This window comes from Ursus americanus, chromosome 34 (genome assembly GCF_024610735.1).
Source record: "Ursus americanus isolate L20-20 chromosome 34, mUrsAme1.1.p, whole genome shotgun sequence".
Lineage (NCBI taxonomy): Eukaryota > Metazoa > Chordata > Mammalia > Carnivora > Ursidae > Ursus > Ursus americanus.
The window spans coordinates 16872011-16896531 of record NC_142160.1 but is presented as its reverse complement, the minus strand read 5'-3'; the positions used below and the strand labels follow the sequence as shown (position 1 = coordinate 16896531).

Sequence of the window (24521 nt, the reverse complement as noted above, 5' to 3'; positions counted from 1 at the left end):
CGCCATGCGAAGTGGCAGTGCTCTCCCTAGTCTGGAGAGAGAACTCTGCCTTGGTTTTCCAGGAGACTGACTCGCTGGGGTACTCTCCCTTGGGGGAGCTGTTAAGAGCTCAGTTAGCCTTGTGCCGAGCAGGGCCAGGCACAGGCTTCCCACAAAAGACGACAGGAATCTCTGCCCGTCCAGGTGTTTCCCCGAAGGCCTTGGGATCCTGACGATCTCACTTAACCCAAAAGAGAAGGCGGCAGAAATGAGCAACAGTTTGGTTGCCATACATCAGTCCTCGCTGATCGCCAGGGAGACGCAGATCAAAAGAGCACCTCACACCCGTTAGAAGGGCTGGGCTCACGAAGAGATAGCAAGTGTCGGTGAGGAGGTGGAGAAAAGGGAACCCTTGTGCACCGTTGCTGGGGCTGTAAATGGGCACAGCCACTGTGGCAAAACGGTATGGAGGGTCCTCAAAAGATTAAAAATGGAACTACCCTACGCTCCAGCAATTCCACTTCTGTGTATATAACCGAAGGAAATGAAATCACTATCTTGAAGGGATACCTGTCCTCCCACGTTCATTGCAGCCTTATTTACGAGAGCCAAGACATGGAAACCACCTAAGTGTCCATCGATGCATGAATGGATAAAGAAGATGGTCTATATGTGTAGAAAGGAACACTATTTGCAACAAATGGATAAATCTTGAGCACTAGGCTAAATGAAATATGTCAGAGAGAGAAAGACAAATACTGCGTGATCTCACTTCTATGTGCAACCTACAAGGAAACCAAACTCCTAGAGTAGATGGGTGGTTGCCAGGGGTCGGGGTGGGGTGGGGGAATGGGTGAGAGGGGACCAAAGGTACAACCTTCCAGTCATAAGAGGAGTAAGTGCTGGGGATGTAAGGTCCAGCATGGTGTCTATAGCTAATGCTCTACTGTAATGCGAAAGTTGCTAAGAGAATAGCTCTTATACGTTCTCACCACACACACACACACACACACACACACACACACACGGTAACTATGGGGGTGGTGGATGCGTTAACCTTATGGGGGTAATCATTTTGCAATACATACGTGTATCAAGTCATCACATTATACTTGTTAAGCCTGACAGTGTTATGTCAATTATATTTCAGTGGAACTGAAACAAAAGATACTCAATGGCTGAAAGCAGTTCTAAAAAATAATAGCAAAATAATATTTATCAGACACCTCGACAATCTTTTATATTCTATGTCTAGGCCAGGTGTTGAATTTTTACCCCCTCAGGGTTTGAATTTTTTTATCGTTTTTTTTTTTTTAAAGATTTTGTTTATTTGAGACCGAGTGAGCGAGCGAGCACACACAAGTGGAGTGGAGGGGAGGGGCGGAGGGAGAGGAAGAGGCAGACTCCCCACCCATCCGGGAGCCCGAAGTGGGGTCTATCCCAGGACCCTGGGATCATGACCTGAGCAGAAAGCAAACATTTAACTGACTGAACCACCCAGGTGCCCCAATTTTATTGTTCTTATACTAAAATTTTTTATTTAGAAAGATAAGAGTTTTAATGAATTTTCTCACATTTTTGTAAAATATAATGTATATATCTACATATGTATTTATAATTACATATATCTCACATTCTGGCGGTTTGAGATTTTACTGGGATACCCTCGATATAAAATTCTGTAATGCCAGCACATGTCCACTAGAGGGTGCTCTGTGCACACAGTTAACAGCAATTAAGTGTGGGCCACGGATCATCATTGCCCGCCACAGCTTTTTATCATAAAAGATTAGGGACTTAATCACAAGTAAATTTTGATATTTATCATGGTTTTTCATTTTTTTTCCACTCCAGGAATTCTAGACTGGACAAGACCTCAAAGAAAAAAAATCACCTTGACCAAGATAATGTCTGTCCTTCAGAAATGACTATAGCTAAACCATATAAAAGGGGAGTTTTATTTAAAAAACATTTTTTAAATAAGCAATACTCGCACAGTTAAAAAAAAAAACCCGAACAAAACCGAAGAAAGTGAATATATCATAAAGTATCTCTCCACCCTTTTTATATAAACTGTGTCTTTTCACACTGTTTATCACATTGGTTTTTGTTTTGTTTTGGTAATAATGTATTTTGGGGCCCATCCTCTTTCAGCACATAAAGAACCCCTTCGCTCTTGTTTACGGCTCCACAGCATTCCATTGCGTGGATGTATCATACTTCATTTTTCTAACTCATAACCGTTGGTGACCACTTGGGTTTTTTTTCCCCCAATCTCTGTTATTTCAAATACTAAGCTACTACAGTGACTGGAAGGCAAAAGGTGCTTTTCCAGCCCTATTACCGATCTGCAAGGACGGAGGCTTTTCTTGGTAGCCTCTCCCAGATACAACCACTCAGCACATCAGGAACACCCTTAGGTGTTCCAGAAAGCTCCACGGCTGAGTTCCCTCCCAGTCTCTGGCCTTTGGGCGCCTACGTTGTGGTCACCGCGTCCTTCTGTTTCTCTCTGAGGACCCATTTGCTCCTTGTAGCCCATCTTCTTGGGTTGGTTTGTACGTCACAGACGTTTTTGATTCACTGTGATTCCTATTTCCCTGTTACCTCTTTTGATATGAAATTTCCGCCGTCGCTGCTGTGGCCGGCTCCTCACCGAAGATGGGCTTGCAGTGGGCACAGGCTCTTTTTTTGTTAGGAAAAAAAAAAAAGTGTTTTATTTTTTTAATGCAAGAAAGATGAAGAAGGTCCATTTCACGTATCACCTTACCACCCAGAAATGCCCGTGGTGTATGCACGTCGGCGCGTAGATTCCCCGACCTCATACGGAACGTGTGAGTATAATCACGCACGTGTATGTGTGTGTAATCATTTACGTCTGCTGCGTAGATAATACTGACCCTACATTTTGCATTTTTTTAAGATTTTATTTATTTATTTGACAGAGAGAGAGCGCAAGCAGGGGGAGCGGCAGGCAGGGGGAGAGGGAGAAGCAGCCTCCCCACTGGGTAGGGAGCCCCATGTGGGGCTCCATCCCAGGACCCTGGGATCATGACCTGAGCTGAAGGCAGACACTTCACCCACTGAGCAGACACTTCACCCAGGTGCCCCTGCATTTGATATTATAAATTTTATAGGCGTATTCTCTTGCTATTAACATTCTTTGTTCATACTATTTTTAATGGGTTATGTATTTGCATGAAGCACAATTCACTTAATATTTTTCTTTGGTTACATTTTTAGGTTGCTCCATCCCCCCCCCCTTTTTTTGGTGGTTATAAGCGGCTGTGGACATCTTTATACACATTATTGGCTGAGTCGGGACTCTGCTTGGCTCCTAGGCACCCAGCTGAACGCTATTTGCTGCCTTCTTTCTGGGACCCTTCATCCCCGACCTAGGCCCCCCAGAATTACTTGCTTTTGACAGGGAAGACTGTTTTGAAAGTGAACTAGTGTTTTCCGTGTTAAGACTGGGTCAGGTTAAAGGGCGGGGGAGTAGTTAAACTTTTATTGTGTCGTCTTCTGTCCGGGGAGCTTTACGTGTGTTCTCGCATTTAATTCCCGGAATGACCTTGGCTGAAGTTGTTCTTACTTTATGGACGACGGAACTAAGATTCAGACAGGATGAGTACCTTGTTCAAGGTCACACAGCTGGTGAAGACCAGAGCCAGGATCTGAATCCTGGTATGCGTACCTCAAAAGCCTACATCCACTAGAGAGACTTTTTAGTGACTAATTTGGATTTTAAAATAGTTTGGTCAAGGTCAGCGTAGTGGTGTACCAGTAAAATGGCTTTTTGGAACACAAGACCAAAAACTTGATTTGTGGTGTTTGCCGATCTCCCATCGTAGCTGATTTCTAGCTGGGGATCGTTCGATGATCCCCTATTGACATTCCGGGATATTTAACAATCAGGGCAAGTGGAGACACGTGGTTCCTCTAGGGATTCTGTGGGCCAAAGGTTTAATCATTTACTCATCCAGAGTCCTGTGTTTTCTTCCCTGAGTTCTGGTTGGTTAAGTAAAAATGAGGTCCTCTTTTCTAAGCGAGGCAACTGTATATATCTACAGAGTGCTTCTAAAAATCAGACTTCCGTGGTGTCTTTAAAGCTCTCGAAGATTTGGTTACACATAGGCAACATATCTCCCCACCACTGAGATTTATTTTTTACATATGGCTGTGTTTGTGACTGGCTCTGGGATTCCTCAGGGCCTAGGAATTAAGATCAAAAGACAGGCTAGTGAAAAATTGTTAGGATGTGGTCAAAGATAAAAAGTTAATTCCCCATGTCTGCGCTTTGTAGATTAAACTATCATCAGAATATGTAATTAGAGCCTGCTACAGACACGGTTTTAATCGATGATGGAAATAGGTGCGTAGGGGAAATGTGCAGGAATTATTCTTCGGACTTTCTGGCACTACCAGGGGCAAAACCACTTAAGAAAGTCCAAATGACTTAACAGTCATAGAGTAAACTGTTTCCATTCCCAATGATGGATTCAGGAAAGCAGCCGAACCGTGGCCTGCCGCACCTGAACGTTTCCACCAATTGTCGCTCTGTGATGCCTGAGTCACTGTGGGAGCCATTAGCAGCCTACTTAATATTGGTTCTGTTGCTGCCATGCAGGGACATTGGACTTGGAGTCTTCACAGGGTATTAGTGACGAGGACAGGGGATCTTGTAGGGATCTGTATTTTGGTGCAAGCAATTCTTTGCTGGCAGGAAGAACAGAGTTGAGCGGCCATCTTTGGGAATCACTTAGTCTTGGCTGGAGGATTGGCCGGGCATGGTCCAACATGTAGGGAAATCTCCATCCTTGGACTGGGGCGAGAGGTAGTCCCACCGTGTGTGTAGTTAACAAAGAATGATGGTCTTCTCATCATGGGAAGCCACTTTATTAAGAGAGGGGTTCAGGGAAGTCTAGTTGGATTTTTATTTCAAGGCTATTTCCCCAACTCATGCTGGCCCAGACAATGGGGGCAGTCGTGGTCTTCGGATGCAAACAAGATCTGATTGTTTCTGCTGGGAGGTCATGTGGGTGAAGGAGGGGACTGAAGTTTGCCCCATTTTACCTTCCCTATGTGGATCTGCAACTGTGTCAAAAGCCCCAACACCCCCTTGCTGAGGTCACAAGGCAGCTCTATTCTTTTAGGACCATTCTGTCCATTGTCTGGGCTCCCTCTGAGTTGCCCCAGGATGGCTGCAACCTGCTTAGCCTCATCTGAAAGGGGTGGCTAATTAGTGCCTGTTTTCTGGAACCTTCTGTCCTATTATGCTCTCAACCTTGGTTGTTTTTTTTTTTTTGTTTGTTTGTTTTGTTTTGTTTTTGTTTGTTTTTTAAGAGTTAGAAGTCAGGGGAAAGATGTAGGCGTTGGCTCAAATACTCCCAGGACTTAATGGAGTGCATTTCCCACTTACGGTCTACCTCAGTGTTGTCTAAACACTGCTGGGGAAGCTGAGCGAGGGCCTTACCTTGCTCAGTGAAGAAACTGGTTTTCTTCACTGCTAATAGTCTGCATGTCTGATTTCCTAGATCATAGAGAAGTGCAGCCATGTCGCTGACTTTATTGCTTTTGTCCAGCCATGAGAAACATTCTCATCTGCTTCCCAAATCCCTTATTAGTGCTAAATCCCCAAATGGACTAATACCTTCCTTTCTTCAAAAACACTGTATCTTGACAGTGAAAAGTGCGGAGGGGTGGGCGTGGTGCTCTGACAAAGGGGAACAGTCGAGGCCCGACTTCTGCTTTGCAAAGTGCGTAGTCCAGTTGAAAGGGACGTGTCATCATTTGGGGAATCAAATCTGCCCTGACTCTTGGCTCCCTGGACCTTTTCATCATCTGGATGCCAGATAAAATACAGATGTTCTGAGCTAGAAACACAGGACCAGACTATTTTCCTCTTGGCTCGCGCTGTCTCTTAAATGCCTGAATGCCAGACAAACTCGTTTTCAGCATTTGGGTCCAGCTATAATTCACGGAAGATATCCCAATCTGGATTGAATGATTTTCTTCCCAGCTATGTCTCTGAAATTGGCCCGTGTTCTCCGTGGCCTTTGGCTGCTGGGTTTGTGATGGTCTCTGTGCTGCTTTTCCTTTAAGTCACATATGCGACACTGTCGTGGTGGACAGTCGCCCTGGATGTCCCTCCTCAGACCCAGCAAGAGCCTCTCTCCTTCCCTGGGATCTGTCCCTCGCCCCAGCCCTTCGAAGACTCATCCCGAGCAGACTTCCACGGCCGCTGCACTGAAATGACCTTTTTAACAAATCCTTGCCTTGAAATCAAACGGAGAGCATCTCTTGTTTTCATGAGTGTCTCTGCATAGAATGTGAGTCAGATTTTTCCAGCAGTTAGAGGGTTTTGTTTTTTAACCACCAGAGACGCAGAGAGGTCATTGGAGTTTGTAACTACCTTGCAAGGAAGCATGTGACTGAGACTCCAGTGTGAGGAGGTCGGTGCTGAAGACACAGGTAGGAATGAGCCAACACGCACAAGCCTTTACTGTTAGACGGCAAGCTCCCACACCCTTCCTCCTGCCCCCGTCAGAGTCCCCCCTTTCCCCACCTGTAGCTGGAGGGGGGACTTTCATTTTATTTTACTTGTGAGACAGAACGAGTAGGGGGAGAGGAAGAGGGAGAGAGAGAATCTCAAGCAGACTCCCCACTGAGTGTGGAGCCGGACTTGGGGCTCGATCTCACAACCTGGAGATCATGACCTGCTCCGAAATCAAGAGTGGGACGCTTCACTGAGTGAGCCACGCAGGCACCCCTGGAGGGGGACTTTTAAAAGGCAAGCTTGGATGATGCTAGGTTCTAATCAGTCAGCCAGAAAGATCCGTGGTCTCAGCTTAAGTTCCAATACTTTAGAGCAGTTCTTCCTTGTCCAACCGAAAAAGCCCACCTTTACCAGTCATTTCCCTTTACCTTAGATAGAAGCTATTCTGAGATCTTTGAGACATTGGTCATTGGGCCACTTCCCTACATGGCTCCCTTTACCTGCTCTGAGGTCTCCTCCACTGGATAGGAGCTCACGGGCCACACCACCCATAGGTTGTGCTTTGGGTTTCCCATCAGGTCAGATGCCAACGAACCACAGCCTCCTACCCTTTCCCACCCCAAGCTTTGGTTGACTCCCTGCCTTCATCTCTGGGCTAGCCCAAAAGCAAGCGTTAAAGAGGGAGGGAGGCAGGCAGAGAAGGTGGCCAGACACCTGCTTTCGCTCTCTCTGTCTCTCTCTCAGGAGGCACATACCGTTCCAGGATTTGCCTTCCTCCTGGGTCTGGGCAGGCCCCGCACACGTCCCCTGCCGCAGCTGCAGCCCTTGCTGGCAGCTGCTACACTGATGGTGGCCGAAGCCAGTGCAGGTCTCACATGCCGGGTGGCAGCGCTCACATTGTCCCAGCTCTGGGTCCCCGAAGTAGCCAGGGCCACAGCTCCTCACACACGAGCCGCCTGCAGGAGAACACGGGAGGGATCAGGAAGGTAGGTCCCTGGCTGCCTTGGCCTGGGCTCTGTGCGCGGCCGGGTTCTAAACAGGCCGCGGAGAATCTCAGGAACATTCTTCGTTTGAGTTTGTTTTTAAAGAAACCCAACTGGCATAAGCTTATTTCAATCAAGAAATGTGTCTTAAGTCCAACATGCCAGTCCTCTTTTAACCAAGAATTGAAGTTTGCTCAAGGGGTTAAAGGGCAAAGAGCATAGAGTAAAGAACTTTAAATTCTCAGGGCCTTGAAAAAGTACAAATCAAAGGAACCTCTGTGTAAACCACAGGAGATCAGTGTGGGCTGATCCTGCAGACGTTCGAGAGCATTGGACTGTTCGTCCTTCCGCTGGGAGATTCCTAGTGTATTTCTTTCCTAGCCATCCGGGATTGGCCAAACCCGCAGACGAAGGGTCTTGTGGAACTTTAACAGTGCTTAGGAATATATAGCGTGGATTCAGTCTCCAGGAAAGAGTCCTGGTTCTGAATATCCCAGGTGATTCGTTCTAAGGCATTTCTCTTCAGCATCCCCCCCCCCTCCGCCCCCTTCACTCCTGTTTCCATCAGCTTGGAGATGTTTGAAATGAATGAGCAACGTAGGAACTCTGCTTCAGTGATAAAAGCAGAAGGAAGGAGTCCTGGCTAATGTTTATTTTCAAACCAAATTAAAATCCATCATTGGACAAGAGGCACAGGAAGAGTCTGAAACCAATCAAGCGAGGGCCCTCATGTCTGGGTGGGGCTCTGGAGACTTGTTTCGTCTTTGTGCTGTGTGGTTCTCAGGCTTACCCAGGAGAAAGAAGCCCTCTTCACACCAGTAGCACTGATGCTGGTCACAACTGCCACAGTTGGTTTCACACGCTTTGCATTCCGATTCTTCGCTGTAGGTCTTCTCGGGACAGGTCTTGTAACAGTGGTGTTCAAACCTAAGGGGGGGGTTGGAGATGGAGTTTCTTCCGTGAGCTATGTTGACATATTTTTCTTCACCACCATAATTTAATATCCTGACCTCTGTCTACACATCGTTTTTAACAGGTGTAGATATTTGGGTTTCGAGGACAAAAACTTGGTCTATGTGTGCTCACCAAACAAGTCATTAACCATCTCCCTCTGGACCCTGAGGACGCATCGTCAGGGGCAGAAGAGGCTGGGGAGAAGGAAAGGGGTACCCATATTTATTGATTACTGATGATGCATTAAGTCCTCATTTCAACCTCCATGCAATTCCCGTATGGTAGCTATTACTTGTCTTTAATTTCTAGGTAAGGGAACTGAGTCTCGAGGTGAAATGCCTGAAGTCCCGTAGGTAGTTAAAGGCAGGCCTGGGATTTGAACAGGCTTCTGTAATATGGCAACTAGAAGGGGAGGTGATGTGGAGACCTCCCACCTTTGACTTGTAGAGTTGAGCTGGAGAACTGTGGGAGGATTGTTATCTGTGTTTCATTTTAACCTAGTGGTCTGTGTGTCTCATTACCCAGCGGGTGATTCAGAGCTCTGGAGGTTCCTGGCTCCATGCTGGCCTTTCTGACTCCTGTGAAGGACAAGGTCTCCACGCAGACATTTGGAAACAGCTCAGTATTGAGTTCAAGTAACTTACCAAAATGTCTACAGCTAGATTTTTTTAATTGTTATTTTTAAAACTAGCTCATTAAGAGTGAAGTGTCTTCATTTTTACCTATTTATATTTTTATGCATAATGTCCCTTCTCATTCTCCAGTGGAATGTTGTATTTTATTTTTTCCAAACCTTTTTTTAACTTTTTATTTAACTTATTTATTTTTGAGAGAGAGTGTGATCACAAGTGGGGGGAGGGCAGAGGGAGAAGCAGACCCCCCCGCTGAGCAGGGAGCCTGATGCAGGACTTGATCCCAGGACCCCAGGATCATGACCTGAGCCGAAGGCAGACGCTTAACCGATTGAGCCACCCAGGTGCCTGAATGCTGTATTTCAGACTCTACTGAATTACCAGCCCATTTGAAGGGGGAGCAGAATCAAGCTGACCTTTGCCCTTTGGTGAATTTCATAGCATCAACAAGGTATGCGAGGAAAGCTTTGTATTTCTTCATTAACAACTTCTCCGATACAATATATTATTCGCTTTCTTCAAAGTTACTAAACATTCTAAAGGGTTATACCTGTGTGTTTCTTGAAACAAATATCTCCTGTTTTAATCTCGGGGATACTGGGCATGTTCTTTCCATGTGTTTATTTCTCAAGGGTTTTATGGACCCTGTTCGTCCATGGCCAGCAGCACACAGGAGCGGCTCTCAGGGCTGGCTCCAGGGTGGAACAGGGCGCTCTCAGGTGACGGGGGAAGCAGGTGCAGGTGGAGGGCTGTGCTCTCGTGTCAACAATGTGAGGAAGGACGCAGTTAGACCAGGGATGCAGAGAAAGGAACAAACAGGAGAATTCCTTACATACATCTTATTATTTTTTTTTTCCTCCTCACCCACTTCTGCATGGTTGTTATTCGAGTCTATTCTCCTTCCTCGGTTCTTTGAGGGACATTCTGTGCCCCCAACCATGTGTCCTCACCAAAGAATGTTTGCGTTTCTGCTGTTATTCTCCGCCTGGGGTGTCTGTGACAGGCTGTGTGCTGGGTAAAGGGCAACTGTGAACATGACAGATTGCTTTCTGCTCACTTTATTCTCCTCTGTTCTACCTTATAATAATCACGTTTGGGGGTCTCTTCTCCATCCCTCCTCCCCTGTTTATGGGACGGTAATTTAAACCAGTAGGTCAGGAATGTGGAGATGTGGACATAGTTAATATAGAGAGCACAGGCTACTGTACGAGAGTTGAATGAAAACTCTAAGCTTAAGTAATGATAAAGCTGATACTTTTTGATATGCTTCAGCTCGTTGGGCTCCCCTTTCCCTCCCAAGCTCCTGACCCCTCTCAGCATCTTCTCACCCATGACCGCCCCTCGAATGTGATAGAGGCGAAAGGCAGTGCGGTGACAGGAGGAGCCAGCCCACTAACGTTGAGGTGACCTGAACCTGGACACCCCCCACCAACTGGCTTGGGGTGCAACACGAGGAAACCCACAGCCACTCTGACCTTCAGTTTCTTCCTCTGGAGAGTAACATCAATCTCGTGTCCCTGGCCACGTTTGTGGAAAGGTGAAGAGAAGAACTGGGGGGTGAAGCTGTCACCCAGTTCTTAGCGTGACAGGGAGGAATTATGCAGCTTATGAATTATCTGGGCCTGCCTTTTCTTCTCCTCTGCCTTCTTAGCTTTTCTTCCAAGATAGGCACCAGTGGGCCCTAGGAGGCAGACCAGGCTAGGAAACGGAGGTGACGTGGAGACCTCCCATCTTCGACTTGTAGAGTCGGAGAACTTTGGGAATGTCTGTTATCTGTGTTTCATTTAACCTAGTGGTCTGTGTCTCTCCTTACCCAGCGGGTGATTCAGAGCTCATGAAGTACCTGGCTTCATCCTGGCCTTTCGGACTCCTGTGAAGGACAAGGTCTCCACGCAGACATTTGGAAATAGCTTGCTTGGGGTTGGTCTGTCGTTCAGGTCTGTCCATGAACAGCAAGGTCTGAAACCTGGTAACCCACGGCAAGATTCCTAGACACCAGTGTCAGGTTGGGTGACTTCCAGGACCAAGAAAAAGAGGGCCTCCTTTGGAGGCAAGGAAACAGCTGGGCTCTTATTGCTAAATCCAAGAACTGTTCATTAATAGCCTGACAGGGCAGAGTCACTTCAGGCCGCACGGCCTCTTTGCTTTAATCACTGGGTTTAGGATTAAGTCAGTAATGCTTAAACTGTAGAAAAGGGAGTGCCATGAAAAAAAAAAAAAAGCCAGACTTACATGTAATACCCCGTGGTGCACGACGTACAGGTTCCTGGATCATCTGGAAGAAAATGATAATAATGAAACATAGTAATTACCGAGAGTCCATCGTTTGGAAAGATGGGCTCTGCAAAAGTCGTGGCTTGAGACTAATAATCTTTTGGGAGGTTTCATGAAAGGTACTGTCCAGAAATGATATTTGCACAGATTATACCTTTTGTAATTAGTAACACGACGTATGGGGTGGTTTAGGTTTATCAAAGCTAGTAACATAAGAGTTCTTATGAATGGTTGGCCCTGATTTTCCAGGAAGTCGAGTCCCAGGCTGACTAAGAACCATCCACATTAAGCACCTCCAGGCCTCTACTGAGGGAGGGGCGGCGGGCTCCCAGCTCTGAACGGTAGGTTTTCCATGAGCTACCCCAAATGCCTGCCAATGTGAGGGAGTGTCATCTGGGAGGCTCCTTTGAAATCTGGACGATTATTTTTTTTTCCAGTACAGTATCTACTTTGTGTTGGGGACTTCACAAACCTCTTGAAGAAACTGTCCTGTTCTCATGAATTATAATGATTCAATGTGTCCCTGTTAACTCAGAAAAAGACTCTCTCCTGCAGCTTTCAAGGGCTCAATGAGAGAGCAAGGGCTTTGAGAATCACGAATTCAGTCTATTTCCCTTCCTCGTAACCCTCCCTGAAAGATGCCAATTCTCAGATCCAATTATTAAGGGACTCCTATGATTTCCGCTGGCCCGCGGTGCCTGTGACTCACAGAGCGACCTCCAGCAAGGTTTCTATGATACTCCAGTTCTGTTCTCTTCATTCTGATCGGAGATGGAAAAACCGTTGCTCCCCTTCGCAATGTTCCTCTTGGTATGTCAGGATTGCGTGTGACCTTTCACTTTATTTAAACCAAACAAAATTTCGTCCTTTGAACTTTGTACACAGCTTTCCTTTCTAATCTACTCGAGGCTCTATTTTGGTTTTCACAAAGTCTGCCCCTCACTCAAATCTTTAGCCAGATGTTCATCCTGGGTTCTCATAGGGATGTTGCAAGAGAACACTGCTGTGTATTACACGTTATATGGCTGATGCATTATACCAGAAGTTATTGTGGAAAAATTTCTATAAGAGGCTCTGCCGTTTAACCAGAGATGGACAGAACCTTCTGGAAATAGCCAAGTGATGATGCAGTGGAGAGGGTCCTGGCCTGGGAACTGGGCTATCTGTTTCTAGTTTGAAGTTTTAACCCTGGCTTAATTGCCTTGGGAACTTGCATAAATTTGCTCTGCTTTCTGGTTTCTGATTTCTATAGGTGTAAAATGATCTGGTTGGAGAAAGTGGTTGCTAAGACTCTTCAAAAGGTAAAAATTCTGAAATTGAGTCCGGCAGAGGTTGGCAATGTATGACCCCCTCTTGGGCCAGATTCAGCCAACCCCCTTCCATAGGAAGGATTGAACAAGAGTCAAGACAGCCAAGGACATAGCCAGACCCTTCTGCAGGAGGCCATGATATGTGCTCGCAGTAGGGAAATGGCTTTGTGTCTGTTGTATGAGGACATGGTTTGTTATAGAGCGACCAGACCAGAGCAGGACAGTGAAAGAAACCATAAAGCAGGCTAATTGCATGATATAAGGAATCTGAAGCTATAGGTGCCTTGAGGAAGAAAAGCTCATGGAAATTCTTAGAATTTTTGCAGGTGGGGAGGGGTCTTTATGCTTCCGCAATCCATTTTAAGGGGGAAGGAAAGGCCCCGGAGAACACTGGTGGTTCCACTGGGCAAGTTTATTTCCTGCGATGTGTCTGTGTTTGCATCTGTATTCTTTTCAGTTCTGTTCCTAAACTGCTCCTACCCCGCTCACAGTGGGGCCGCCTACTTTTCCCTGCCTGTCCCCGATGAACATATTTGACTCTGACAGTTTTGCTAATTTGGCAAGGGCTGGGGAAATTCTAATCCTGTTCTCTAATGTTCTGGCCATCCCTCCCATCTAGGAATTTAATGAGTTTGCTCTCTGCTCCTTTAGGCAGGTCACTGATGAAAACGTTAAACAGAACCAAGCTTCAGAAATGTGCATACCAATGTAATCTTGAGTCCAGGGACCTTTCCAGCCCAAATGCACAGTGAATTTGGTACCTTTACAATAGTTTGCATAAATGAATAATGCATAGAACAGGAAGTATGTCTTATAACGGCTTATGAATGCCCATTAGTCTTTGTCATTATTACTGGTTATTCTGAAGAATAAGAATTATTTTAAAAAATTTTCCACCCCAGAAGATCCACAAGTCAGACATAAGCTAAGTGGATTTAGCTTGACCACTGAGAGGCAGCTGTGATGGGATTAAGGAAAGGTAAACAATCCCAAACCTAGAAATTGACTCAAAGTCAAGTTGGCATTTGGATGGTAAAGAGGGTTGGCTTAAGGAGAAAGATGAATTTTCCTGGCTCTTCCAGTGTGTGTGTGTGTGTGTGTGTGTGTGTGTGTGTGTGTGTGTGTGTTTGGGGGTTAGGGTAGAAGAGTCCAAACAAGCTAGAATTGTGGACTCAGAAGGTGGTATCCAAAGTAGGATGTTTAAAAAGCTCTGGTTCCTTGGTGTTGTCAAACTTTGGAGCTGAGAGAACATAGTCTGAGGGGACATGGGGCCATTTCAGCTAGAATTCAGAGAGAGCCTCACACATTTGGGGAAAAAGCCTTCGGAAACAGTTACTGGCTTCCAGCTGCTCACGTCCCCACTAAGGAGAATGTGTGAGCAGAGGCCTCATCAAAATGGGGGTACAGCCTGCCTTTCTTGAGGAAACTCACGTCTGTTGTCTCCTTTCTAGGTGGTACGGTGGGCACAACTATGGCGTCCCCTCTGTCTTTGTGATCCTCTGTTACTTTTCCATGGTTTCCTTAGTTTGATCAGTGCTGGGGCTCATGGGAAGCTCACTCTTCTCATGGAGGTGTTGACTGCTGTTCTCAACTTCACCTTCAGTGGTCAACTTCCATCCTCCGCCATGTTACTCAGTTCCTAGTGCTACCTATAGCCTTCACTGTTGTTTATGGATGGATCAGGGCCACCTTAGGAGTTAGGAACATCTAGCTTACAAAATGTACCAGAAAAGGGATATTTTAAACTTGAAAGGGATCCACATTTTTAAAATGCACAGAGAAAAAGAATTTGTTGTTTTTGGTTTACATAAACTTGGCATCACATAATTAAAGATACACAGAAGCTAAAATGACTCTAATTGGCTTTTTCTAAAATCTTACTGTATGTGTATTTTTCATTTGAAGGAGACAAAAGACTTGGTTTTTTAAAGAATAGCCCTTTACCATATTATGTCTAGATAGGCCAGAATTAGCCAGGGATCAGGTATATTGTTGAGGCAGAATCACCTCTCTGCAAAGCCATGTGGAAAAATTAATGTCAGGGTGGTATGTCTTTCAAGATTCATTTTCAGGTTTCCAGAACTTTCATCCATACTGAAGGCCTCCCTCTACCCTTGCCTATTGAAACTGATCTGTTCCACAGTCCTTTACTACTCAGACCTACTGCTTAACTGCTTAGGATGCTAGACTAACGGGCAGGTTAAACTTATGCTCTTGGGAGGCTCCTAGGTTCTCGCCTACCTCAGTCCCTGCTTAGCGGTCCTAGACTTATTAGGATCCTTTTGCTTTGACTACTTAGGCCACATCTGTAAGTGTTCCATAAAGCGGCACCTGCCTTATTGTAATTTCATCAAGCCCTGGATGCTGGCTTTTCCCACGTGACTTCAGCCTTTTGGTTCAATTACCTTCCCAGTCCCAATCACCTATATTCTAAGCTTGACCAAACTTGGGGCTATGTTTGCCTTCCCAGTGCTTCCCACATTTAGGCAAAGTATTGGACCACACTGATGCTTTGTCCCTTCTTCATAGGTTTCTAGCCCCAAATACTATACAAGCTCCCTAATTACAGAATCTAAACTTAGTAATGTCCATACTGTTTTGATTGATTACCCCATTGGTTTAAAAAATGTAGCATGTGCCTGCAATGCCTGTGTGTGTGTGTGTGTGTGTATGTGTGTGTGTGTGTGAATTATTTATGTGTGCTAGTACATGAATGTTTAAAATTTTTAAAAATATATAGTAGAAAGATAAAGTAGAAAATTTAATAACAAAATGATTGCAAGTACCAGTTCTACCTTTTTCTGGCAGGCCGGTGGGTTGCATACTTCTCTTTGGAGACGAGTGACTGAGGCCATACCTAACAGAATGCCACCTCTGAGCTTATCAATTCCTATACTAACTTTCCAAAAATATGTTTTACGTTTGATTCCTTAAAGTTGTAAGTGGAAGGAATGATTCTCTGATGGGCTCACACATCTGCATGTATATAAGGACTTCCTGTACTTGGCTTCCAGCCCTTCCATATCTGTAGACAAACTCTATGATTCTAATTGACTTGTTGACCTAACATTTTGGAGGTTGGGAAATAAGTGGAAAATATAGATATAAATGAATGCGTTTGAATGATATGACTAGATTCCATTTTTCTCACCCTTCCATGACCCTCTGTAGCTTTAGTATGTAAATGTGTTCCCCAGAGAAAACTTTCTAGATTGAAATAACCGGTGATTATGTCCCTCTGAAAGACAACGTGAAACTTCATCTGCTGAGAATAGGTTAAAAAAGTATGGTACATTTATACATTAAAATGTTGTTTCTCAAGAATATTTAATGACTTGGAAACATTTTCATGAGAAGCTATGTGAATAAGGAAGGTAATCCATATCTAGATATGTATATAATATGTATGCATATCTCTGTGTGTGTACAGAGATGACTATCAAAAATAGAAAAAGCTAAAATATTAATAGTAGTTATTTCTGATTATATTTCTATATTAATAAATGTGTGCCATGGAATTAGTTAGAAAAAAAATTCTGTTAAGGAAAGAATGTGCATGCTCAGGTTATGAGCTCCAGTCATTTGTGCCACGCATCTGGAAACGGTCTTCTCCATAGACCCCTCACCCCAGAGAACCGGTCTTTTGGTCACACTCTTCATTTTCTGTTGCTTTCCTGCACACTTCTGTTTTCTCGTCTTTCCATTTGGTTTCTCAGCAATTCCTCATTCTCCATCACCAGGACAAGACCGATCTTCCGTGGGGTTTGGTTAAAACCATGGCAGATGTTTATACAAACTCCTTTTTAAAAATTCACTTTTAATTTGAAATGTTTTTCTGCTAGGGTTCCGTAAAGGAGGCAGATCACTAGGAAATGGGGTTATTCTTGGCTCTGCCTCAAGACTTGCCAACTGAGGCACTGTCATTGGGTCACTCATTCTTAAGCAACTCAACTCTCTTTATGAGCACCGGGGGCCTTGTGGGAGCATCAGCAGAGTCCGTCCCCTACGGAGATGTACTGTTCCCTTTGAGGGGAGAGACAATATTACAAGCAGCCAATACTTAAATTGTTTTGGGAGTTAATTAAGCACGTTGTCAATAATGCATACTCTCCCAGAGTAAATATGTACTTTGTATTGGATGATGCTGTACAAAAGTGTAAGAGAGGCACTGACCTTCTTCATTCCACACAAAAATAATGACTGGGTAGGAGATTTATATGCCCACAGAGTGCAACTAATTATAAGCCCCAAATAGCACTAAAAAGTATGTAATTCAGATAGGCCTTGTACTCAGAATTGCTTCACATAATTAACACTCACATACAAAATGGACCCTTTGACCAGGTTTGCCAAAACAGAAGATTTTTCTGGAAGGTTCAGTGGTGCCAGGATACAAAGTACTTGGTTAGGGGGACTGTTGATGATTTTCAATCATTTTGTCCTCACTGGTGTCCAAGGACAATGAATAAATATTTGAATTGGCAATAATGTCAATAGTACAGCTGACAATGGGGCACAGCCCCCTGGAGGGACACAGTAGTAGAGAGACCAGAATAAATAATCTAAATCATTGTCTACAAATGTTGGCTAAAAGAGGGCTCAGTTCTCTATTGGACTCTAGTCTTTACCAAGGCCTCTGGTTCCAACAATGGAATATCATAATAGGCAAGCTGTTTCTGGATTCCCATTCTTCTCTCAACCAACTAACAGGTTGAAGTGATGTATGAATACACACAGCTGAGTGCTTACGAGGATTGCTCACTACAGCTGTTTGTTCACTCATTCCTTCCTTCCGGAGCTTCCATTTTAGAGGGAAAATAGACAATAAAAGAAAAATTAGATAATTATTATAATATAAATAAGATGTGAATCTTCAAGAAATGCACGAAACAGCTCCTAAAATGCAAGCTCCATGAGGACGGTGGTTTGGTTTTGTTTTCCTGTACCTTGGTCCCATGAGTATTGCCTGGAACAGAGCAGAAGCTCCAAAAATATTCATTGAATGAAGAAGAAAACTATGTAAATAAGTACATAAATTCAGATAAAGGGTTAGAGAGTGATGAGATTAGAATGGAGATGAGAGGTCTTCATTTAGATAGGCTTGTTGGAGAGAGAGCCTTTTGAGAATTGACCTTTGAGGGAGATGGGAATGGTAAGGAGATGGCCATGTGGGTTCTGAGGGCAGTATTTCAGATCTTCATCTGTTCAAGGAACATGGAGAAGGTCAGCAGGGCTACAGCGGATAAAGAGAGGGAGAGAGTCAGGAGATGAGGCCAAGGTCAGAGGCAGGATCAGATCAAATATCATAGGCCAGGCTTAAGAGGTTTGCATTCAACCTAAAAGTAGTGAGGAATCATGAGAAGCTTTATTAAAAAAAATATCCGATGTGATCTGAATTTCTTAAAATGATCATTGTGGGTGCTGCCTGGAAAATGACTTCTTTAACTGTGGAAACAGTTATATCCATTCAATCTTGCAAAACTAGGGTTCTATGTAACGTGTTCGAGAAATCTCATTTAAGGAATATACTGCAGGAGAAATGGTTAGACATAAACTCAGACTATGGCTGCAGTAATGAAGATAAATCAGATTTGAGAGAAACTAAAAAGATAAAAATTGAGAAGATCAGATGATACGGTGTGGGAGGTGAGGAAGTGGGATGGCTCCCTGGCTCTGGCTCGAGTACTTGGGTGCATAGAAAGGAGGAACATTCAACAGGGGGTGGATGTAGGAGCAATAAACAAATACTTAACTGAACCTGTATGATAGTCCATGCAGTGCTTTGGTGATTATAAGGAGTATATACAGACAAGAAAGGCCATCCCTACCCTCAAGGAATTTGATGAGGAGACAGTAATTAGCGAAGCTAATTAGAGAAGAAATCACAATGTGGCAAAATATAGAAGAGATAAACCTCTAATCTAGTATACCACAGAAATATTTGCTTAGGGCCTGAAAGAAACCAAGTTATGATTCTCTTTCTCTCTTACCACTTAATCAGCCTTTATCTCTCTTTTTGAATAGAAAAATTCAGAGCATTTTTATTATAGTTAGGGTTGCCAGATAAAATACAAGACTGAAATGGGAACCGAAGGACTACAGTTTCAGTGTAAGGATGAATGAAAAATAAAATTGTCAGGAGAAGGGGACAGCAAAAAACATCATCCCAGTCTTAGCCTTGGCATTGGGTAGATTAAAAAACAGCAATAAAACCTCCTCTGAGAATATATAACTATAAGTTGGATCTCACCCAGGTTATCCAAATTCATGTTATCTGTGTGTTCAGGAACATCTCAAAAGGAAAATTGAATTTAAAGTAGTTCTAAGTAGATAACATCCCAAGGCAATTGGTAGAAGCAAATGCAAATCCTTTCGAGAGAAACATAATCTTAGCTCAGATCACAAAGTATTCTGTAGGTAAAGTTTCAAGGAAATTGGTCACATTAAAAACAAGGAAATTAAGCACTCTGAGAGAAAGTTGGCAGAAATAACAGACATCAGAATCAGACCCACAGAGACCACTGATCTTGAAATGATCTGACACAGAATATAAGAATAACAAGTGTTGAATATTTTTTAAAGATTTTATTTGTGATAGAAAGTGAGAGAGAGAGCACGAGCTGGGGGGCAGGGGGAGAGGGAGAAGCAGGCTCCCCACTGAGCAGGGAGCCCAATGTGGGGCTTAATTCCAGGACCCTTGGATCATGACCTGAGCCAAAGGCAGACACTTAACTGACTGAACCACCCTGGCACCCCCAAATGTTTAATATTTTTGAAGAAATAAAAGAAAATCTTGAAAATAGAAAAGTAATCAGATTGGAAAAGAGGCAAATATAACCTTTATGAGTGGAAGACATAAAAATTCGAAATTAAAACTCAGTGGACGTATTAAACCATAGGTTAGGCATAGCAGAAGGAGAATGAGTGATCTCAAAGATAGATACAAAGAAAAGATAGAAAATTCAGAGGGACAAAAAGGTAGAAAACAGGAAAGAGCAGTAAGAGACAAGGAGGTTAGGACGAGAAGGTTTAATATACGTCGAAGTTCCAAAAAGAAATAATAGAATGGGGATGAGGCAGTATTAAAAAAAAAAAAAAAAAAGGAAAGCCTGGGAATTTTCCATAATTGTTAAAAGATAACAATCATTAGTCCCAAGAACTAACCATATGTATTATTAAAATACATTAAACATATATAAACATAAACATATATATTATTATTTTTTAATCTACAAGAAGATCTATCATTGTGAAATTGCAGAATAACCCAGAGAACAAACAGCTCTTAGTCTGTGGAGGATAAAGAGACATAGTCATAGTATGTAAGAAGAAGGAAAATACTATGAGAAGAGGACTCAGAAATTTGGTGGATGAAAGAGCATCAGTTATTTCAAAAGGATACTAAAACAGTGGCAGAAAGTTCTTCAAAATTCTGAGGAAAAACCTGAAATCATAAAATATAAGAGCCAGAAGGGAGTTTAGGCTTAGGCTCACCTCAGATGTCCTAAGAATATGAAGCATTTTTTTAAAAGGTTTTATTTAAGAGATTGGGGGCGAGACAGCATGAGTGGGGGGAAGGGGCAGAGGGAGAGGAGGAAGCAGACTCCCCGCTGAGCAGGGAGCCCAACAATGTGGGGCTCAATCCCAGGACCCTGGGATCATGACCTGAGCTGAAGGCAGATGCTTAACTGACTGAGTCACCAAGTCGCCCCTGGTTGTTTCTTTTGGGTTCTGTAGTTGTTTTGAAAGAATGAGTATTTTCTTGTTTTGTTTTGTTTTGTTTTGTTTCATTTGAGCTTCCGATAAACTTTGTACTGCTGCTGTAGCTATGATCGAGTTGGGGTATGGTGAATGGTGAATGATTTGCCATAGGCAGGAAATATATCTTACTCATCTCAGCAGCCCTAGTCCTGTGTGTTATGCCCTTGTGTTATGGTTTCTTTCACAAATACATTTTGAATCCTACTCTTCACTAGGGCTAAAATGATGACTAGTTCCTCATACAATAGGGAGCTCAGGGTGTAGGGAGGAATGCAGCAAGGAAAATGACGTGAATGCTATGTGGTGTTACTAACGGGACTGTGAACAATTGACTAAGAAGAAAATAGCGTGATACCTAAACCAGGGAGTGTGTTTTGAGGGGAGGGGATTGAGGTCACAGAAGGGTTCCTTAAGGAAGTGAAGGCTTAGTGAACTTGAAAAATGAGTTTGAGGGAGAGAGAGTAGAATGCTTTCCATGTGGAAAGACCTGAAGGCAGAGCTAAATCTATGGAGATGATTCCTTTAGTAAAAGGGCTCATGAGATGCCCCCTTGAAGAAACTACAGAGGGAGGGGCAAGATCTCAGAATACTGCATGGCTGCCGTCACCTCAAAAACACACAGAATTTTAAATAAAAGAATAGGAAAATACAAAATAGATTGCCAAGAATTTAGGGTAGCTAGAGTAATGAGGAAGCAAGAAGAAACAGAGAAGGGAAGGTAGAAGAGATAAGAGGCTGGGTCATGAAGAAGCTTCCATGTCATGCTTGGGAGGGCAGACTTAGTCCAGAGCCATGGGAAATCACTTTAGATGATTATAGATGGTTGTAAACGATCAGGTTTAAATTTTAGAAAGAACATGGTTATGGTGGCACAGAGCATGGGTTTCAAGAGTGAAAGAGAAGAAGAACAGAGATCAGTGAGAAGATGATTGTACTATCCAGGTAAGTTATGTGGTTGGCCTCAAGTATAGTAGTGGAGCTGGGTCAAAGTGGACAGAATGAAAAATATGTGGGAAGTGGAAATGACTTGGTGACTGTTGTGGGTTATGTCCCCCAAAACAATATGTTCAAGTCCTGACCTCTGGTACTCATGAATGTGACCTTACTTGGAAATAGGGTCTTTGCAGGTATAATGAACTTAAGATGAGGTCACACTGGTTGGGGGGGGGCGCTAAATTCAATGAGTGATGTCCATAGAAGAAGGTCATATGAAGACAGACACATGGACACGGAAGGAAGACAGTAATGAGACCATCAAGGCAGGGATTGGAGTGTTGCAGCTGCAAGGTAAGGAATGCCAGGGCTTGCTGGCAACCACCAGAAGCTAGGGAGAGGTGAGGAAGGATTCTCCCTCAGAGCCTCCAGAAGCAGTCAATCCTGCTGACTCCTTGAGTTTGGACTTCCGACCTCTGGAACACCGGGAAAGAGATAAATGTTGATTGTTTTAAGGCACTTTGGGGTACTTTGTTACAGCAGCCTTGGAAAACTAATACAGTGATACAGCAAGTATTTACAAACAGCATTTTCCCCTGTGTTTCCTTGAAATATTTGGGAAGATAGCTACTAGTCCTTTCTCATTCACCTACTTCTGGATTCTGGACATCAAGATGGCGGAAGAGTAGGAGACCTTAGTTTCATCTGGTCCCAGGAACTCAGCTAGATAGCCATCTCATTCACCTACTTCTTTCGAATGGAAAGAGGAATGCTTTATCCTCTGTGATTAGTGAATTTCAGAGAAGGAACTTTGCGTGCCTGAGTGAAAGGGCAAGTTTGATGCAGGGCAGGGAGGGTTAGGAAGCTCACTGTTCATAGATCTAATTCGCCATTTTAGCTTCATAAGTACTCAAGTTGATACTTTGATCTTTTTCTGTACGTGCCCCCCAGCCCCCTCCTTCCCTAGTCTTAGTGCTCATTGGTTCTCAGTCTTGGAGAGAGTTATTTTTAAACAAAGCCCAGAGAGAGAGGGAGAAATGGAGTTTCCTAGAATTTTGGCTTGAGCAGCTGAGTGGTGCTATGTGCCGAGCCTATCACTCAGGAGTAGGGGCCGTTGAGGACACAGGTGGGAGATGATAACATGTAGCATATGCTTGCTCAGTTGACCGTGGTCCAACTTCCTCATGTTAAGGATGAGTAAGCCGAGCCCCAAAGGACCTCAGTCCCTTGACCACAGTCCTACAAAACAAATGTGGATTTGGAAACTTCCATTCCTATGAACTCCAAGTGACTTCTCTGTCTCCTCCACACTGCCTCTACTTAAGATGACATATCCTTGCTTAAAAATATTTACACACCCACTCTAAAAGACCATATTATGCAGCCTCACCATGCGACTCAAGACCATTGACCCCTCTACTGGTTTGCAAAAGCCCCCATCACATCATCAGCTAAAGCCTGTCCAGGCCACGGGCCTTGAGATGCTTAGCTGGGCTTTGCACCAGCCAGTTACCCAAATCATTCGATTAAGAGCCTTCCGCCGCCTACAGAAGGGGTCCCCAGGATATTTTATCATTACAGTTTTCATTTCAAGAACTTGCTTGGACTCTCCAATCGACTCAGGATATTCTGCCAAAGTTGAACAGCCTGGAGCAAGACAGAACAATCCTTTGGATCCTGAAATAAGTGTCCGGGGCAGTGGGAGCCAAGCTGGAGAAGGCAAAGGGACTGGGCGTGCAGTCCCACCGAAGTCATATTTTTTATTACTTCTCCATTTCAACAACAAGAGAAGGTTACAGAAGCCTAACCTTTCATTTCCTGACTCGGCCTAGGTGCATTTCACATTCTCAGCATCCAAGGCAACCCCAAAGAAATGTATTGTTAGAAAAAAGACAATCAAGACAACAAACATTTGTCTCCCTTGCTGCCTAAACAGAAACAAAACTGCTGAAAAACAATTTATTCTCCAACAGACATATTTTCTGGTCATTACTTTTTGCCCAAATTGCTGGTTTGTGTAAGCAAACTCAGGCTTGTGTAAGCAAGTCCTGTTATCTGGGGAAACACACACAGAGCCATCCTCTATGATATGTTCTTATAGGGGGGAAGAAAAAAGAGCCTCTTACATTTTTAAGAAAGATCTTTTTAAAGACTCTGCCTATTCATCATCAGGAATATTTTAAAGAAGGGATGTTTTCTTTTGTGTATCTTCAAGTTGCTATGGCAACTGGATGACTTTTTACTCATTAATCAGGAGGAACCAACCAGAGAATCTCTCCTTCCCTCTAGATTTGGAGCCTGGCCTCTGATTCTACCTTTTTAAAACCTCACAGATTTTGCAAATCGTTGTCTTCAAAAATGGTTCCCTGGATCTGAGAGTTTTGCCGTGCTTGGTGCTTTCTTCACTGCTACCCGTTTTCTCTCCTGTGTGATTTGATGGCTTCTGTGGACTATAAGGTGTGTTTCGATCGCTTCTTTCTCTGTACTTCTATGCGTTTCCTTCTAACAGCTATGGGGGGGGTTGCTGAGTCTCTAGGGTCAGGTGGTAGATTCTATAAGACCCTTCCTCTTCCTTATGCATGCCATCGGCCGGAAGGGCTTCTTACAGTTAAAAATTGACTTTTGTTTCCTTTAATTGCTCTTTCTAAGCTCTTTCTCCTACTCAAAAGTCAGCAGACCCATCTGGATTTTCATTAGTAACACTTGGAACTGCTGAAATAGTGATGAGTGATGGGCACAATTTGTAATCATTTGATGGCCGGAGGGACCCAGGGACCATCCTTCCGGGGTCCATACGCCCTTCTGAATACTAGGCTTGCACGCCAATTGTGGGATGACTCCAAACATCGTATAAACTAAGAAGGTAGGACCTGGTAGGCCTTCTGCCTGTATGCCAGAAGCTGTTAACTGGTTTGCAGAAATGTTTTGTTGGCCAGCACAACGTTGACCCGTACTCTGTTCAAAGAAGTCAAAAGACTTCTCGTGGAAGTCTGAATACTCAAAGTTCTGCCCGAAACCCTTGACGGGCTGAGCTGCAAAGGGGTCCAGGATGGGTATCTCCTGTGGGCCTGAGTCCCCGGCTGGCCCACCTGATGCTGGCACCAGTAGGTATCTGAATTTGGGACCCTTGAGCTTGTTCAATTTCTACCTCCTCCTCATTTTTTTTTTTTAAGCAGATTTTGAGATCTAGAGTTTTCAGGAC

General features: G+C 43.9%; 2 protein-coding genes across 26 annotated transcripts in view; one reads left to right on the top strand and one right to left on the bottom strand.

The window, feature by feature from the left end:
• PCSK5 (proprotein convertase subtilisin/kexin type 5) overlaps nucleotides 1-24521 on the bottom strand; it is a 447222-nt gene that overhangs the window by 37157 nt on the left and 385544 nt on the right. For 2 of the 3 annotated variants that reach the window (XM_045781017.2, XM_045781020.2), the window contains 4 exons: nucleotides 11274-11316; nucleotides 8246-8382; nucleotides 7228-7428; nucleotides 2584-2661 (listed from right to left, as the gene is read on the bottom strand). In XM_045781017.2, coding sequence (XP_045636973.2) covers nucleotides 2584-2661; nucleotides 7228-7428; nucleotides 8246-8382; nucleotides 11274-11316 — 459 coding nt within the window. The remainder of the gene's footprint in view (nucleotides 1-2583; nucleotides 2662-7227; nucleotides 7429-8245; nucleotides 8383-11273; nucleotides 11317-24521) is intronic. The other variant, XM_045781018.2, reaches the window with a different exon arrangement.
• The window catches only part of LOC123781498 (uncharacterized), a 138688-nt gene that overhangs the window by 6412 nt on the left and 107755 nt on the right, over nucleotides 1-24521 (top strand). For 12 of the 23 annotated variants that reach the window (XR_015722895.1, XR_015722896.1, XR_015722901.1 and 9 more), the window contains one exon: nucleotides 1834-23776. The gene's annotated coding sequence lies outside the window, so the exon portion shown is untranslated. Of the gene's footprint in view, nucleotides 1-1833; nucleotides 23777-24521 lie in introns of those variants that run through there. The other 11 variants (XM_087858771.1, XM_087858770.1, XR_015722900.1 and 8 more) reach the window with 10 other exon arrangements.